General features: G+C 27.2%; 1 protein-coding gene across 1 annotated transcript in view; it reads left to right on the top strand.

The window, feature by feature from the left end:
• Positions 1-6,349: 6,349 nt before the first annotated feature.
• The window catches only part of LOC124806009 (uncharacterized), a 32,592-nt gene continuing 21,617 nt past the window's right edge, over positions 6,350-17,324 (top strand). Inside the window, exon 1 of the mRNA XM_065818546.1 lies at positions 6,350-7,104. Within this exon, the coding sequence (XP_065674618.1) occupies positions 6,855-7,104 (250 nt within the window). The 5' untranslated portion in view covers positions 6,350-6,854. The remainder of the gene's footprint in view (positions 7,105-17,324) is intronic.

Raw genomic sequence — 17,324 nt, 5'->3', positions numbered from 1 at the left:
CAATAAAGAAAGAAGTTCAAGTTGGTTTTTTTACAGAAAGAGAAAGTTTTAAAAATTCACAGTTTCATCGCTGATTCTTTATCTCCATAGTTTCATCACTGAATTAATTCTTTATCTCTATAGTTTCATCACTGAATTATTTCATTACCTCTACAGTTTCATCACTGAACTCTTTTTCTCTATAGTTGGTTCTATATGTGTTCAAATTTCTTGAGCACAAAGTTCAGGTATCTAAACTCTAAAAATATTCAATTTTTCTCAAAGGAGGTTTAAGATTAGTTTTAAAATAATTTCGTTAAAAAACCAAAACAACAGATTAATCACACCAAAAAAAAAAGAATAATTTATCTCACGTGCTGTGTCAAGCATTATTTGGAGAATAATAACAACATTTTTATTAAAAAAATAACAGATAAAGGAGGTAATCTTAATAAAGAAGATTAAAAAAGAAAAATAAAGAATCCAGACTAAAAGCAGCTGGACAAAATATTTATTAGCATTTACTAGGTATAAACTAGACCTCTATGACTATGAACATAGTTGATAAACTAATGCGACAAAAAATTTTAATCCGGGAAAAGAATGCGACTCTGAACTTTTACCTTTTTTTTCTACCAATTTACCCGTAAATATATTTTACCAATTTACTGGTAATTATAATTTATAAGTTTACTGGTAGTCATATTTCATCAATTTACCGGTAAGTATAAATTACCAGTGAACCGCTAAATATATTTTAATAATATTTGCCGGTAAATATAATTTACCAGTCTGTCGGTAATTGTATTTTACCAGTGTAATCGTATTTATACTTTACCATTTTGCCGGTAAATTTTGATGGTAAATTGGTAAAGTTAAAATATGCAAGTTTTTAGCTTTAATAATAGTTACATAACCATTTATGCAATCGTGGTGTCGTGATGTAGTGGTGTAGTGGTGTAGTGTTTAGAGTTTTGGCTTCAGAACTAGTCCGTTGTTCGAAGGCGGTTCTGGCCATATATGTATCATTATTTTTTTAAATTTATCAAAAAAATAAAAACAACTGCAAGTTTAAATTGCAAAAAAAAAAAAAAAAATAGCTGAAAACTTTTTAAAACTTAAAAAGTCAATTTTTAAATCTAAAAATTCTTAAGTGCATAGAAATAGCAAAAAAATTTATTTATTAAATTTTAAATTCCGAACAGTTATATCATGGCATCTCGTTAAACTTTTATTAAATAATAAAATTATCTTTTTTGTTTCTTCATTTTTGCCAAGAAAATATATACAAGGCAAATTTACATTGTATATATTATTGGATCTTATCATGATTTTATTGTATATGACAAATTTACATTGTATATCACAGGATCATAAAGCTCTTGTGAGCTTCAAATTATAAAGGTTTACAAATGCACTAGGAGTTATTTTTAATTTTCTTTTTTTAAAGGTTGGATTCATCTTGTTTTTCGTTTTTGTTGTTTGGATTCATCTTGTTTTATCAGTATTTAAGACAATCATTTTTTTTAAACCGATATAAATTTTTTTTAGCTCATCAGTCATATATTTATTTTTATCTCTCAGGGTCGGATATACCTCTAGAAAATTTATAAATCTGATTTTTAAAAATATGACATTTAGAATTTAGATTGAAAGATTTATAGTAAACAGAAGCATGCTATACGTGTAATTAATTTAAAAAAATAAAAAAGAACACTCAAAATCTCCTTTTGAACAAATATCTTTATTAACATTGTTTGAACTAAATGTTTATTATGTTTTAAGTCTTACTTTTAATAGAAAATGCAGAAAAGTTCTTCAATTCTCTACAGTCTTTATAAACAAAAAGAAGAGTATAAATATCTGTTGCGCACAAATAGTACCCTGTTAGAGGTAAATAAGCTTGAGTAATTTAAAGTTACTTATCGTGCGCCTCATATCTGAAATAAGTTCTTAGTAAAAACTTTTTACTACTTAGGGTAACTTTACATAATTTCACCCATCACTCAATCTTGCCCACCATCTTTAATTTGTCATTTAACTCACACGCTGCACCATCAAAAAGACGTTCATTTAGAGCAGCAAACCAGCCTTATTAAAATCAAAACAACCTTGACCTCAAAAGAATCATAAATAAAGAAGTATCTCTTAAAGAAAATTTGTTGGTTTTCGGTAGTTTTTTTGCTACTTAATTTGCTAAATTCAAACCAGCTAATACAACTCTACCGAGTTAATTATTTGTTGTGCAATTTAGATTGTAATTTAATTTTGTTCTTCACTATTAATTCTCTGATTGTAATAACATTTATAATTGCTAGAAATGGTAGAATATGTATAAAATTGTTTTCTGCTCAACCTACCAAGTTAACTCAATCTCGCCCACAGAATAAATATATTGTCGCCCAATGCATTTAATCTCGCCGAGTTGGGCAAGAATAGATGAAGTATGTCATATGAAGACTCACGCTACCAGCAGTTTTAAAAAAAAACCTTTCGCCGTGACCCCATTATATTTTGATTAAATTGGGATGACATATTTAAATAATTTTGAATGCTCACAAGAAGTATATTTTAATGTATTTTTATTCTATATATTATTGAGGAAATTATTTTATAAATTAATTACTCTTAATTCAACATCCTTGGCATTAGCATGAAATTGAACCTAAATTTTACTTGATATTTGCTTTGACAAAAATTGATGATATCTGCGTTAATGTATTTTTGATTGCCTTCAAAAATTATTTAATCCTCAATACATTTCCTCTGTGTATTGTTATTAAGGAAACTAATTAAAAAATAATTTGCTAATTACAGTACTATGACCCTGTGTTGGGTATAGGGAATGTGCATGAGAAAGCAGCAGAAAGTGGACTTCTTATTAATGTTAATAATGTCATGACTTTGACTGCATCATAATGCTTACAAATAATGGAAACTGAAATGAATCATGCTCAGTTGATAATCTACAATTGTCTGTTATTCTTAATAGCATGTCCAAAAATATATCTGAGCATCAAAATTAAGCATTAGCAAAAGAAACAGAAGTTACTGAAAACAATTGTTCTTCGGTTAATATTGTACTATTGTGTTTTTTCAAGTATCACTATACAATAAAAATTATTATTTAAACCTAAGCTAGCAATTGTGACTAATACTTTATGTACAAATTGATAAAAGTTCTGAATGAAGCATAAAGTTTACTAACTTGCTTTCAATAGTATTATTTATCACTTTTTTAAAAATTCCAATCATCAATTGGTTAAGAAATTATTTTTTCAGACTTTGATGCTTCTATGGATGCTGGAAAAGTTGCTAATCATCTAGAACAATTACAAAATGGCACTGAAGAAGATAACGCAATTCACAATTCGTTACAAAGTAACGCTTCTATTTTTGAAGCAGAAACGGTTGTTCACGATGCGCAGATTACATATTTGGTCAATCCAGTTAAGGAAAAAAATGTTGACTTCATTGTGAATAGTTTTTTCAATCTTACTAAGCGAAAAGAAAAAGAAATCTTAGAACCACCAAACTTTAGTTCTACGACAGTTTCAGATTTTCCATTTGCAAACTCTTCCTACCCTGGTAAGTCAATCATTTCACAAAGCGATCAATAGTTTCATAGCAACAATGCAACTTTTAATTTTAAAATAATTTAAAATTTTGAAAATTATTTAAACATTTGTACCTTTATTGAGTATATGTTTTTATAAATGCAGGTAATGGAGATGATAATGTCTTGGCATATCCTAAGGCATTCGCACGAAAAAAGATAGCTAAAGAAGCATACTTAGCAAAGCTGAAATATCACCAAGACAAAATCCAATAGGAAAGAAAAAAATGCAAAAGAAAACAACAGCAACTTATCAATACTGCTGAACGACTCAAAGAAAAAGAAGAAAAAAGGTATTGGCCTAGAAAAAAAAATTAGAAACTTTCGCATTCAAAAAAACCCCATGGTTTTATACTTTCTTTATTAATCAATTAATGGTGCAATTGAGCATACAAATTAACTAACGAGATTTAATCTCACTTACCTCTATATAATGTCGCGCTAGGCGGTAATAAGTTCTTTTTTAAAGTCACGCAGTGGGTGAATTTAAATCAACATGGCGAGATTGAGTTCAAGTGGACGAGAATCAGTGCTTTTGACACACTGTACAATTTATTATGGTACTGCCAACTACTCTCATAAAATCTAAAGAATCTAAACAGTTTTGTAGCTGAAGATATATAGTACATCTGTGTAAGTCTAATAACAGCCTGTCAACATCAATTTCAGTGCGGATGTGGGCGAGGTTCGATTAAGTTACCCTAATTTAAATAATATTAATTAAAAAACTTAAATTGCTTTAAAAAAAAAATTAAAAAGAGTGTTTTAAGGTATAAAAATTTAGTTACTGATTTTTTCTAAATTTATTCTCTGCAAGTTTCTTAAATAATTTCTTATTTTTTATTAAATATAAATATATTTTGAACACTGCATTAGTAATTAAAAAAAAAAAAAAAAAGGGAAAAAAAAAGATAAATATGTTTGTATACTTGTTATCTGACATTTTAATACCATTATAGTGTAATGATTTTATGTAAAAATTTTGTATATTTTTTATATTTGTGGCAATGTTCTTGGTGATAAAGCGGTTCTTGATGATAAGACCATTTTGTCTTCTGAAAATTTCCGCGTTCTTTTTACAGTGTTACAGTAAAGTTATTATTTTTGTAAAACCACTTTTTATGTAAAATCACTTTTATGTAAAACAATTTTTTATGTAAAACAACTTTTTTCACTAATTCCTAAAGAACTAGAATTTTTTTTTAATTTCTAGATTTGAAGGACTAAAAAAGAATCTGTAGATTTTATATATATATATATATATATATATATATATATATATATATATATATATATATATATATATATATATATATATATATATATATATAAGCATTAAAACATCATATACGGTATCATACTATTTATTTCTTTTTTCACGTAATATTTCGGCTCATATAGTGAGAGCCATTATCGAACTGATAAAACCGTTAAAAAAAGCGTTTAAAAATTATAATAAACGTAACCAAATGATGTCATTGCAACGTCAGATATTCAACATTTTTAATTTTACAAAAAATGGTTTCCAATGGTGAGTCATCACCAAATTGCCATTGTCACGATTAAAAACGTTTTCTTTAGGTTTTGAACATTGTACACGTTGTATTTCAATGGCCTCACGAATTTTTCTTGTGTAGTTGTTTGAAATAACAGAAAGCGTTTTAGGGTTCTCCCAGTTTATTTTACCATTACAATGTTGTGAATGTTCTACTATTCCAGATGTTTCCCAGTTGGCTTTTGTAACATTATTTTTATGTTCTTGAGTTCGTGTGGAAATCTTTTTTCTTGTTTCACCAATATAACATGAACCACATGTGCAATTAAGTTGGTACACTCCTGGATGACTGTTCGAAGGCAGTTTAGACTTGTTTCGGCAGAGTATATTTATCATATAAATATTTATATGATAAATATACTCTGCCGGAACAAGTCTAAACTGCCTCTATTTCGCGCTCCTGGCTGCAAATGCTCCGTTTAATTTTTTGATTTTTTATCATAGTGTTCAAAAAGTCAAAATTTATAGCAACCCCTAAATATTATCAGATTTGCTTCAAGTTTGGTTACAATATTGCAAATATTAATAGGAACAAAGGCAGCCTTGTGGAGAAATGAATTTCAATAATTTACAATTTTGGACCACCCTAATATATATATATATATATATATATATATATATATATATATATATATATATATATATATATATATATATATATATATAGACACACACACACACACACACACACACACACACACACACACACACACAACTCTTTAATGATATGTTTTAACAAAAGCATTTGGTTTTGCAAGCTAATGTAACTTGATATAGTATTTTTTTAAAACGAATATAGAATTTCTTTTACTTACTTAGCTTATTTACTTATGCTTTTGGTTCAACAATTATTATGAAAAATTGTTTAAAAGATGAAACGTTTAAAGCTTATACGGTTTTATCAATAATAAAGTTGATTAAATTTATAATAAACAATCGAACACCATTTTTTCGTTTTTTTGGTTTTTTTTTTTTCAAATTTAAGAAAAGTTGGAATAGGTTTTTGATTCTATCATCATCTACTTTTTCCATTGCTTTGTTTTAAATTTTTATTCATGTTGCGCATTGGTTTAATATGCCAACACAATTTTTTAAATTACCGGTACACACTGCCTAAATTTTAATATCATCAATAAATATAAACAGCGTGAATGTTTTTTTTTCGCACAACATCTTATTTTTAAAAAGTCATAAGTTTTGAACTGCGTTTTTTGCTTAACTTCAGAGAGTTTTCTAAATTTTTTGATGATGGGTTTGTCACGAAATTGATATAAAAAAAAAAAGTTGAAATACTACAACTTTGACTATTGTTTTAGTAAATACCTTTATTTTAACGGTGCATAACCGTTTTTGTCAGATTTATTTGATTTCGGAGAATTTAAAAATTTTTTTAATATCATATTTACAAATAATAATTAAACTACTTAAGGCCTGACGCTTAATGAAGATAATTTAATTTTTTTACTCACAACATGTTTTAAAGTTATCTGAAGAGTTCGAACTTCGTTAGTATTTAAAACTAAATTTTAAATCATTTGTCACAAAAGTCTTGGAGTAATACCAAATAGAAAAACATTGATGACAATAATGATGATGATGATGATGATGATGATAGTGATGATGATTTCGATGTTGATGAGGGTTATCATAATAATAATGATTTGATTTTTTTTTTACACTTTTATAGAAGCTATTTTTGCAGACATGGATCCAAAAATAACATCTATTTTATCTGAAAAAATGTCATCTGAATGGAAAATTTTTGCACGTGGTACAGGTACAAAAGCAGCCATTATAGACTTTTTTGATTTGGACAAAGGAAGTGATCAAGCTAAAATGGAAATGTTTCTTACTGACCTAGTAAAACGAAATGAAAACAGTTATTTTGCCTTGATAGAGAAATCTTTAAAAGAATTAGGAAAAGATGAAATTTTAAATGAAACAAAAAATTTATGTAAGTGCAATAGTATTTATTTCTTCCTATATAAACTGTTTTCATTATTTTGTAAGCCTATTTGATGCAGTAAGGTAAGTTATACTTTTGATAAATTAATTTTTGATTAATAGCGATGGTAATTTTGAGCAACGTTTATTTCAAAAATGTTTTGACTAAAATAAAACATGAAAAAAAGTTTCAGACAAATAATAAGAAAAGGATTTAATTTAAAAATCAAGAAAAATTTTTGTTCATGAATTTTTGTTATAAAATAATATGTTATTTTCACACGTTAATCATTTATCAAAACATTTGTTTTTATTATTTCGGTTAATTATTAGTAATTTTTGGATAACCAAATTGGATAAACATATATGTTAAAATAGTTTTGTACCAGACAGATACAATAAATTGCAATTTACAAAACATTTCTGTACTTATTTAGTGCCGGGTAGAGATAATATATAATTGAGATAAAATATAATTGAGATAATATATAATTGACTGTTTTTCACCAGAAGTTTTTGTAAGTTTTACTTTAGTAACCAAAATCAAAGTGTAAAAAATTATGTTTTGAAAATTTATACAGAGAATATTTAGGTGAGGTTACTAAGTCAACTTACTATGATCAATATGCATAAAAACAATTGAGTGTGTTGATTGGGTATGAGTGAGGGTGGCTGGAAAAAGAAATAAGTAAGTTTTATGAATGACACCCACATCCATAAAGTAATTCTCAAAATTCCTTTTTTCTACGTCGCATGTTAAACTACCTTTTAGTTCAAACAACCTATTTAGCAATGTACTTATAGACCTGTCGTCTACATTATCAAGTTCTTTTGTCTTTAAACTGTTCATCAGCCCTAAGCAGTTAAAGAAGTTTTTTATAGTCAGAAAAAAGAAGTTTAAGAGAAAAGGATAGATAGTTGATTATTTGAAGAATAGATAGTTGATTATTTGAAGGATAGATAGTTGATTATTTGAAGGATAGATAGTTAATTATTTGAAGGATAGATAGTTGATTATTTGAAGGATAGATAGTTGATTATTTGAAGGATAGATAGTTAATTATTTGAAGGATAGTTAGTTGATTATTTGAAGGATAGATAGTTGATTATTTGAAGGATAGATAGTTGATTATTTGAAGGATAGATAGTTGATTATTTGAAGGATAGATAGTTGATTATTTGAAGGATAGATAGTTGATTATTTGAAGGATAGATAGTTGATTATTTGAAGGATAGATAGTTGATTATTGCTGCAATTACTCAAAAGACAGATTTGATTGAAAAAAATCTTTAAATAGAATGTTGGTAAACTTTACGGAAGAAATTCAAAACAGTTTACAGTAATGGAAAACCATCTAAAGAGTCAAAATAAATCGTTTGATAATCTTAAAGAAGATTTTGATGTTAAACTTAGAGAAGAGGATTTTAATTATAAAGTTATCATGTTGCTGTTAAAGAGAATTTAAAAGTTAAAACTTATTAAACGTAACCACACCTTCAAATGAGTATGTGAATTTAAATATCAATATTTTAATGTTAATATTAATTTAACAAACAATAGTTCGTTGTTAATGTCAATTTAAACAACGTGATACTTGATCACGTGATACGTGAGTTTGTAAATTTAAAAATCAATATTTTAATGTTAATGTTAATTTAACAATAAATAGTTCGATGTTAATTTCAATTTAAACAACAAATGTGATCACAATCTCAATTGTAATTAAATAATTAAACGAAAGTATTTAATCCTCAACTTTTCAAATTTTTGTTAACAATCAAAAGTCAACAATTTTTAACCATTTTTAAAATATTTAATATGTAGTTTTATATTGATACAACTAAAAATTGCAAATTAAAAAAGAAAATCAACAATAAATATCTTCAATTAATATGTGATTTAGAAATTCAATCTATTGAATTCTTATTTACAAGTATTTCAAAAAAATTTAATCTTTCCATCATTTTTTTTTATTTTGTTGTCTTCAATGGAAAATAGACTATGTTACTAATAATTACAAAAAAAAAAAAATTTGCAAAAAAATATCAAATTGCATGCTATTTCCCAGCCGGCTCTTTTTAACCATCTTGGTATAAAAATTGATTCAAATTTTTCCTTTTTATCCCACTGTAAAGACTTACCAATGAAACAAAGTAGATCCAATGGCATGTCGGCCAATATTCGCCATTACGTTAATCTTAAAACACTCTTGAACATATGTCATGCTATTTTCGGCTCACATCTAAAATATGCATGCCAAATATGGGGGCAGTTCCATCAATAAAATCTTATTCCCCACCTCCAAAACAAGACTTTAAAAATTATTTATTTCCAGAATATTAATTTTAATCCTAATGCGCTCTACCTTACTTCTAAAGTATTAAAACTATGTGACTATATTCAACTTTTAAGTCAATTTGTCTGGAGCCACCAACACAATAACCTACCTTTGACTTTCATCAATTTTTTTTCCAAAAGTTCCAACACTTGTTATCACCTTCGTCACAATAGTAATTTAAATCTATCTGTCACTAAACACCGCTCTCATATATACGAGCAGAAATCTGTAAAATATCAAAGCATTAAAACTTGGAACAACTTTACTTACGAACTAAAAGCTCTCAATTCATTCTCAGCCTTTAAAACCATTTTTAACCGTTTATTCTATTTTTATTAAAAAAAATACAGTTTAATATTTATAATTTCTATTATCAATTTTTGTTGTCTTGAGTATTGTTTTTTTAATTTCTATAATATATTTTGTTGTCATTGCTATTACTTATTGTTATTTTTATAAATATTTACATTACTATTATTAACTACTTTTAACTATTATTACTAATATTTATATTGTTATTATTGTTATTATTATTATTATTACTATTATTATTATTACTATTGTTATTATTAGTGTTTTGTTGTTATAATAATAATAATAATTTTTATTACTGTAATTATTGATGTTGTTATACTATTATTGTTATATTATTATAGTATAACTTTTTATAAGCACTAATATTATTGATATCTATGTTATATTTATTGTTGTTATTATCACTATTTTTATTATTATTACTGAATTTGACAGGTGTTTACTTAATATTAGTACTCATTATTATTTGTAAATATCCTGTAAGAAGATGTAAGAACTTTTATTCAGAAATATATTTGATTTGATTTAATTATTTTAAAAGTTATAATATATGTATTTTTACCATTTGAGCTTGTTGTCGATGTAATAAAAGAATGTAAAATAAATAAAGCGAAGGATAACTTCAAAATTTATGGAATGTATTGAAAAGAAATATTGTCCCCACTAAAGATTATAAAATAAAAATGGTAACCTTAAAAGTTTTTTTTAATTTTTATGAATTAATTTTGAAAACATAATTTATAACATTATTTATGGTGCAAAATATTGTTGCACCATAATGAAAATAGAAACATTGCAGGATACAACCTTATGTAAGGTCATTAAGGTCTATTAGTTAAAAAATACTAATTAAATAAAAATATTTTATTGTTATAAAGTGTACGTTAAACCAGTTTCTATTTTGTTTTCGTGACAACAATAAAGAGATTTTTATTAGTTATTTACTTTTGATTTACATCCTTTGCCATTTTTTGTTTAAAACCTTTTTTTATTGGTCTAATCTGGGTCAGATCTTCTCCCACACATTTTTTGATTAGTATTTTTTAAATATTTTTGTTTCTGTAAAAACATAGCAAGAGTTTTAAACGATTTTAGAGTAATACCCTCAGTTTTGACAAACAGAAGCAATTTTTTTTTTAAGTATAATTAAAAATTAAAATCGGACCTTAAAAATTCATAAAATATAATTGATAAGTGGTAAAATGCTGAAAATAACTCTTTTATTTTGAAATGCAGAAAAATAATATTTTTTTGCTTTTCAAAATAAAAAATCGAAAATAATGTACGAATTTAAAAAGCATATACAGTAGTCTATTTAGAAACGCGTTTATGTAAATAAAATTGTGGAAATAACAAAAGGGAAAGAGTCTCTTTATTGAGAAAAATATTTTTTATAAAATTAGTAAATACGGACATTTAATAGATAAGGCACATTTGTCTAATTCGATTGCGCAACTATTTTTGCGAAATGAAAGCGAGGCAAGTAAGGACAAAACTGTAAACCAAAAGCGACAAAATGTTTAAATAATACTTCTAAATTAGTAATTTTTCTATTTATATAATATTGCAAGATTTAAACAGAAATTTAAAAAATAGAATTAGAAAGTTATTAAAATTAAAAGGGCACACAGAACTGACCATATAAAATCAGGTAAACCAAAAACAATAATCATAAAATTTCTGGACTTTAAGGATAAAGTTGTCATTTTAAAAAAAGCCACTAACCTCTAAGGTAAAAATATCTATATAAAGTGGAGATTTATGCGCTGAGACAGTGCAAATTAGGAAGAGTCTAAGAGAACAGATGAAAATTGAACAAGCGGCAGGAAAGTTTGCAAACATTTCATATGATAAATTAATCATACGCGATTGGGCTTCAAAGAAAAGTTACAGTTTAATAGTATTTTAATTTTTTTTATATATATTATTTGCGTGATTACGAAATTATCTTATTATTTTTTCTTTCAAAATGGATGAAAATTTTTTATTTAATTTTGATACGGAAAATGACAGCTTTGATGACTATATCAATCAAAAAAAACTTTAAAAGTGAATACTATTCAGTCCGTGAATCAACTCCATTTTTTAGTAAAAAAAAAATAAATAATTTTTTCAATTTTCAATTTAAACATTTGAAGTATTAATAAAAATTTTGATAATCTAAAATTATTATTGCATAATCTAAACCACGATTTTAAAATAGTCTCACGGAAACGTGGTTAAAAAGCAATGAAAATAATTTTAATTATGAACTAAATAACTTTTTATTGTTTTTTTTATTACAAAATAATAAATATTTACAATTTTTATATACTATTTCTGCATTAATAAATATACTTATATTGTATTATTGTATACATTAAGTTTTCCATTTTTTTCTCTTTGTATATGTATTTCCGTTTTTATATATTTTTATAACACGCGCTTATGATATTAAAAAGATTTTTTTACACAATATATATATATATATATATATATATATATATATATATATATATATATATATATATATATATATATATATATATATATGTATATAAATATATATATATATATATATATATATATATATATATATATATATATATATATATATATAAATATATATATATATATATATATATATATATATATATATATATATATATATATATACATATATATATATATTTCCTCAAATGGAAATCAGCTGCTGAAGCCATTTAGTCGCTCTCAACATCTCACTAGTTCAACATTCTTTAACAAGGCCAGCTCTTCCATCAAATTATCTCATCTTTCGTGCTTCTACATCAATGCAACCTCCCTCAATCCAATAAAACTCATCGAACTGTCCTTACTTGCAGAAAACAACTCTTTTGACATTATTTTTATCACCGAGACATGGTTCAATGACCAATCAACTCCCTCTCTTCAGAACTACAACCTCTATCGTTCAGACCGTCGCAACCAAATCGGAGGAGGTGTAGCTATATAAATAAACAGTAAAATCATCTCAAACAAAATAGAGGAATCCCTACTACACAAAGATTTTAATCCTTACTATTCAGAACAATTATGGGTTGAAATAAAGCTTTTGAATGAAACTCTGCTCCTAGACTGCATTTATAGACCTCCATCCTCCGGTATCGAAGCCTTCTCAGAGATTTCAAGTGCTATTTTCCATGCCAAAACTTTAATATTGACTAAAAAATACAACGGTATCATCATTGCTGGTGACTTCAATTTCCCAGAGATTACTTGGACAGCCAAATCAGTCTTTTCCTCTAGTAAAATTGGTCTCAGTTCTTCATTTGCCTCTCTTTTTCAAGAGAGGCAAATGAAGAACTGAGACCAATTTTCTTCACCAAATCGTCACTGTCCCTACTTTCAAACCTGCTAATCGCCCTATGACAAACACTCTTGATCTCATCATATGTGACTCTTCATATTGTGCTAGCGAAATCAACATCAGTCCTCCACTCGGTTTGTCTGATCAATATCATTGCACTATCACCTGGCATTACAAACTGGCTTCCAGCATAAAATTATCACGTTTCAACAGCTCTAAATTTATATACAAGTATGGTAACTACGAAAAAATCAACAAAGAATTCAATAATGTTGACTGGTCGTCTATTTTTAAAGACTTAAATGTAGAACAATGTTACCAACTTTGGCTCAACAAATACAATGAATGTTGTCTTCAATTCATCCCTCGTATGCCAAAAAAACCATCGCCAAAAAACAATCATGGATGACAAAAGGACTATTATCTCTTATTCGTCTTGAAAAATCGCTATGGGCTCGTAAGGTCAGCTCAAAATGGAAAATCACATCACTGGTTGGGGAATATAGGGAAACTAGAAAGTTTGTTAAAAAATTAAGTCATTCTTCTCTGAAATCTTTTGAAATTACCCGTGCCAATGATAAGCGTAATCCTAAAAGACTGTTTTCATACATAAATAGTAAACGCTCTGTAATAAATCAGATCTCATCTATGCGAATCACCAGTTCCAGTGAGATCATTAGCTCTGACAAAATTACAATAGCCAACTCACTTAACAATCAATTTCAATCAGTTTTCAGCAAAGAGCCATCCAATGACAATCTTCCCCATTTTGATCGTAGAACTAACACAACCCTCAATAGCATATCTTTTGATACTCTGGCCACTCTAATGGAACTCTCAGCACTAGATATATCTAAATCACTTGGTGTAGATAATGTCAGTCCTCACGTTTTACGCTTTTGTTCTACCTCAATGTCTTATCCACTTACTCTCATCTTTCAAAAGTCATTTGACAATGGTGAAATTCCAAGCTCATGGTCCAAAGCAAATGTAACACTTTTATTTAAGAAGGGCTCCAGAATCGACCTATCAAACTACAGACCAATATCCCTCACCTCGATTCCGTGTAAAATAATGGAGAAATTAGTTAAGAAGGCAATCATGCAGCATTTAAAATCAAACAATCTTTTATCAAATAGTCAACACGGATTTTTAGAGAAAAAAGCATGCATTACAAATCTCCTTGAAACAATGGACTTCTTGACTGGAAATATAGCCAGAAAGCTACCAGTTGACGTCGTATTTTTGGATTTTGCTAAAGCTTTTGACAAAGTCCCACATCAACGAATGCTTTACAAATTAAAAATGTACGGAATCGAAGGCAATCTTCTCAATTGGATAAAAGCTTTCCTACTCGACAGGTCTCAACGAGTCATCCTTGGCAACTATCAATCGAATTGGCTACCTGTGACAAGTGGAGTTCCGCAAGGATCAGTCTTGGGTCCAATTTTATTTGTCATTTTCATCAATGATCTGCCGGATGTAATAAGCAAAGAAAACAGTTGTATGATCTACGCTGATGACACTAAAATCCTAAGCATTGTCAATTCACTCGCTGCTCAACTTCAACTCCAATCAGATATTGATCAAATTGTCCTGTGGACTAAATCTTGGCTCATGGAGCTAAATTCAAAGAAATGCAAGGTAATGCACTTTGGCCAAAAAAAATTAACACCTTTCAAGTACTCAATAGAGGAATTAGGCCCTTGTTCAATATCGATTCGAACTACATTGGAAGCAACCACCTCTGAGCGTGACTTTGGAATTCAAATTAACAATAATCTTAAAGTAGAAACCCAATCCATCATTGCCTCATGTAAAGCAAATCAAATGCTAGGCACCCTAAAACACACTTTCCAATCTCGTAATGCTCCTTTATGGAAACAACTCTACTCCACCTACATCCATCCTTTACTTGAGTTTGCAATTCCAGCGTGGAACCCTCATTTGGTGAAGGATGAAAAACTATTGAATCAATACAGCGCAGAGCCACAAAAATACCAGACAAACTAAAAAAATTAGACAACAAGTCCAGATGTTTACAATCTTCTCTTGTTGAACGTCGTAAACGAGGTGACCTCATCCAAAAACATAAAACTATTAATAACATCGACATAGTCAACCGGCACTTTCCTTTCATCACAGTTCCAACAAGAGCAAATCACAGAGAAAGAATTCACCGTGAAAGTACAGCAATAATTTAGCTCGTTTCCACTTTTTTAACAATCGCATTGCCAATGCATGGAACATGTTACCAGATAAAGTAATCGGTTTCCCAACTGTCAACAGTTTTAAAGCGAGCCTCGATAAGCTCTAATGTTACTACAGCTCGCAGCTATCCTTAGTGAAAGTTGCAAAATAAGTTTCACAAAAACTAACTATAATCTGACAATCTACGATTTGCATTTTGTCAATTATTTTTACTTTTGTCGTAACAAATATATACTACTATATATATATATATTTTTTTTTTTTAGATTTTGTATTTTTATGTTTTTGAATTTTTTTTTTTTTGTATTTTTAATTTTATATTTTTTTGTGTTTTTTGTTTTTTTATTTTTGAGCCGTTGGGCGGAAAGAAATCGGGAATATGGAAAAAGATTTTAGAAGAAGTTGATTAAGATAAAATAAATATATTTAGTAAAGAAAGATTTTTTAAAGTAAAATAAAAAAATACAGGACTTCTACACAAACATCGCGTTACGAAATCTACAGAAAACATGCAAATAATAAATTATGTATCATAAATTTAGGGCTGGCAGTGATTGTCTAATCATATATAACAATAATTTTGTTGTAAAAAGGAAAATATATTTGCAGGGAACAGAAACATTTAGTTCTTTCTATGAGCCTGAGCCAGTGTATTGGTTTAGCTTATATGTTTAGTTTCAGGTTCCCATTCTCTATTTGACAAAAAACGTTTTTAATACAAAAAAAATGATAGAAAATGTATGTGGTATTTCTACGAACATAATAATTTTATTTTAAAGTAGTAATATTTCTGATGTTTCTGGTAATTATCTTGATCACTGTCATTGGGTCAGTTTTCGAACTCTTAAACATAAGTTGGCATCTGCTGTTCCATATTTCACTCATTATGGTTTGAGTGACTGTCATCAGCAGCAGCAAGGTAGAGTTTTTCTCCGATAAATTCGCTGTTTCAATCGAGAAAATCGAATTTATCGGAGAAAAATTGTTTTGAGATGTCAAGGAGTTATATACATGTTTAACATACTACCATATTTCAACAGAGTGTTCCCATATTTCAACAGAAGGATAATACTCTCATAATTCAGCAGAATAACTACGTTTTAATTCACCAACCTTGTCAAACCCACGTTGGTGGTGGTATAATTTATTTTGCTTAATGACCTCAATGTTAACGAAACAGATTGTGAGTCGTTATGCTTTGAAATAACAAATAAAGCAACCAAAAATATTATTATTAATTCTATTTATAGACTTCCAGCTGGAAATTAAAAAAAAATTTTTAAGCAACACTAACATAACAAAGAAACATGTGTACTTAACTGATGACTATAATATAAACTTGTTAAATCATGATTCAAATTTAAATGTTCAACGTTTTTAAAATACCCTTATTTAACATGATATAGTTCCAACAATAAACAAATCAATCAGAATAACTAATACTTCATTGACATTACTTGGTAATATATTTACTAATAATATTCATAATTGCCTTTTTTTTTTTTTTTTTTCTTGAATTTTTTGTTCTTTTCTTAAATATTAAATAAATTTATCCAATTTAGATAGTTAAGATTAAAAAATCGTTATACAGTAACAATTAAAAAATCGTTATACAATAACAAATATAATAAAATATAAAAATAAAAACATAATAAATAGAACGCGGAGACTCGCAAAGACCTTTAGGTCTTATCATCGAGAACCGCTCGTGAATATTAATTGCATTATAATAACATTTAATAAAGAATAGATAAAAATGTCAAAGAAATAATTTGCGAAAAACATAAACTTCGTAAGAATACATAAATAAATTTGTTAAGAAATTATGATTGATTCTTATATATAAATACAAAGTTTGTATTAAATAGTACTTATTTCATAAACACATAATTAGTGAATCCGATATTATTGTATATTACATTATATAATAAGTTTCATATTTTCATAAAATGTTAAAAATATAAAGATAAGTCTTTAAATTTTAAAAATATTTCTTTCAGTTTTTTTGTGAATGAAATGTAATTCTATTCATGGGAA

This window comes from Hydra vulgaris, chromosome 14 (assembly GCF_038396675.1).
Source record: "Hydra vulgaris chromosome 14, alternate assembly HydraT2T_AEP".
Lineage (NCBI taxonomy): Eukaryota > Metazoa > Cnidaria > Hydrozoa > Anthoathecata > Hydridae > Hydra > Hydra vulgaris.
The sequence above is the reverse complement of the archived record's forward strand: the minus strand, read 5'-3'. Positions and strand labels throughout refer to the sequence as shown.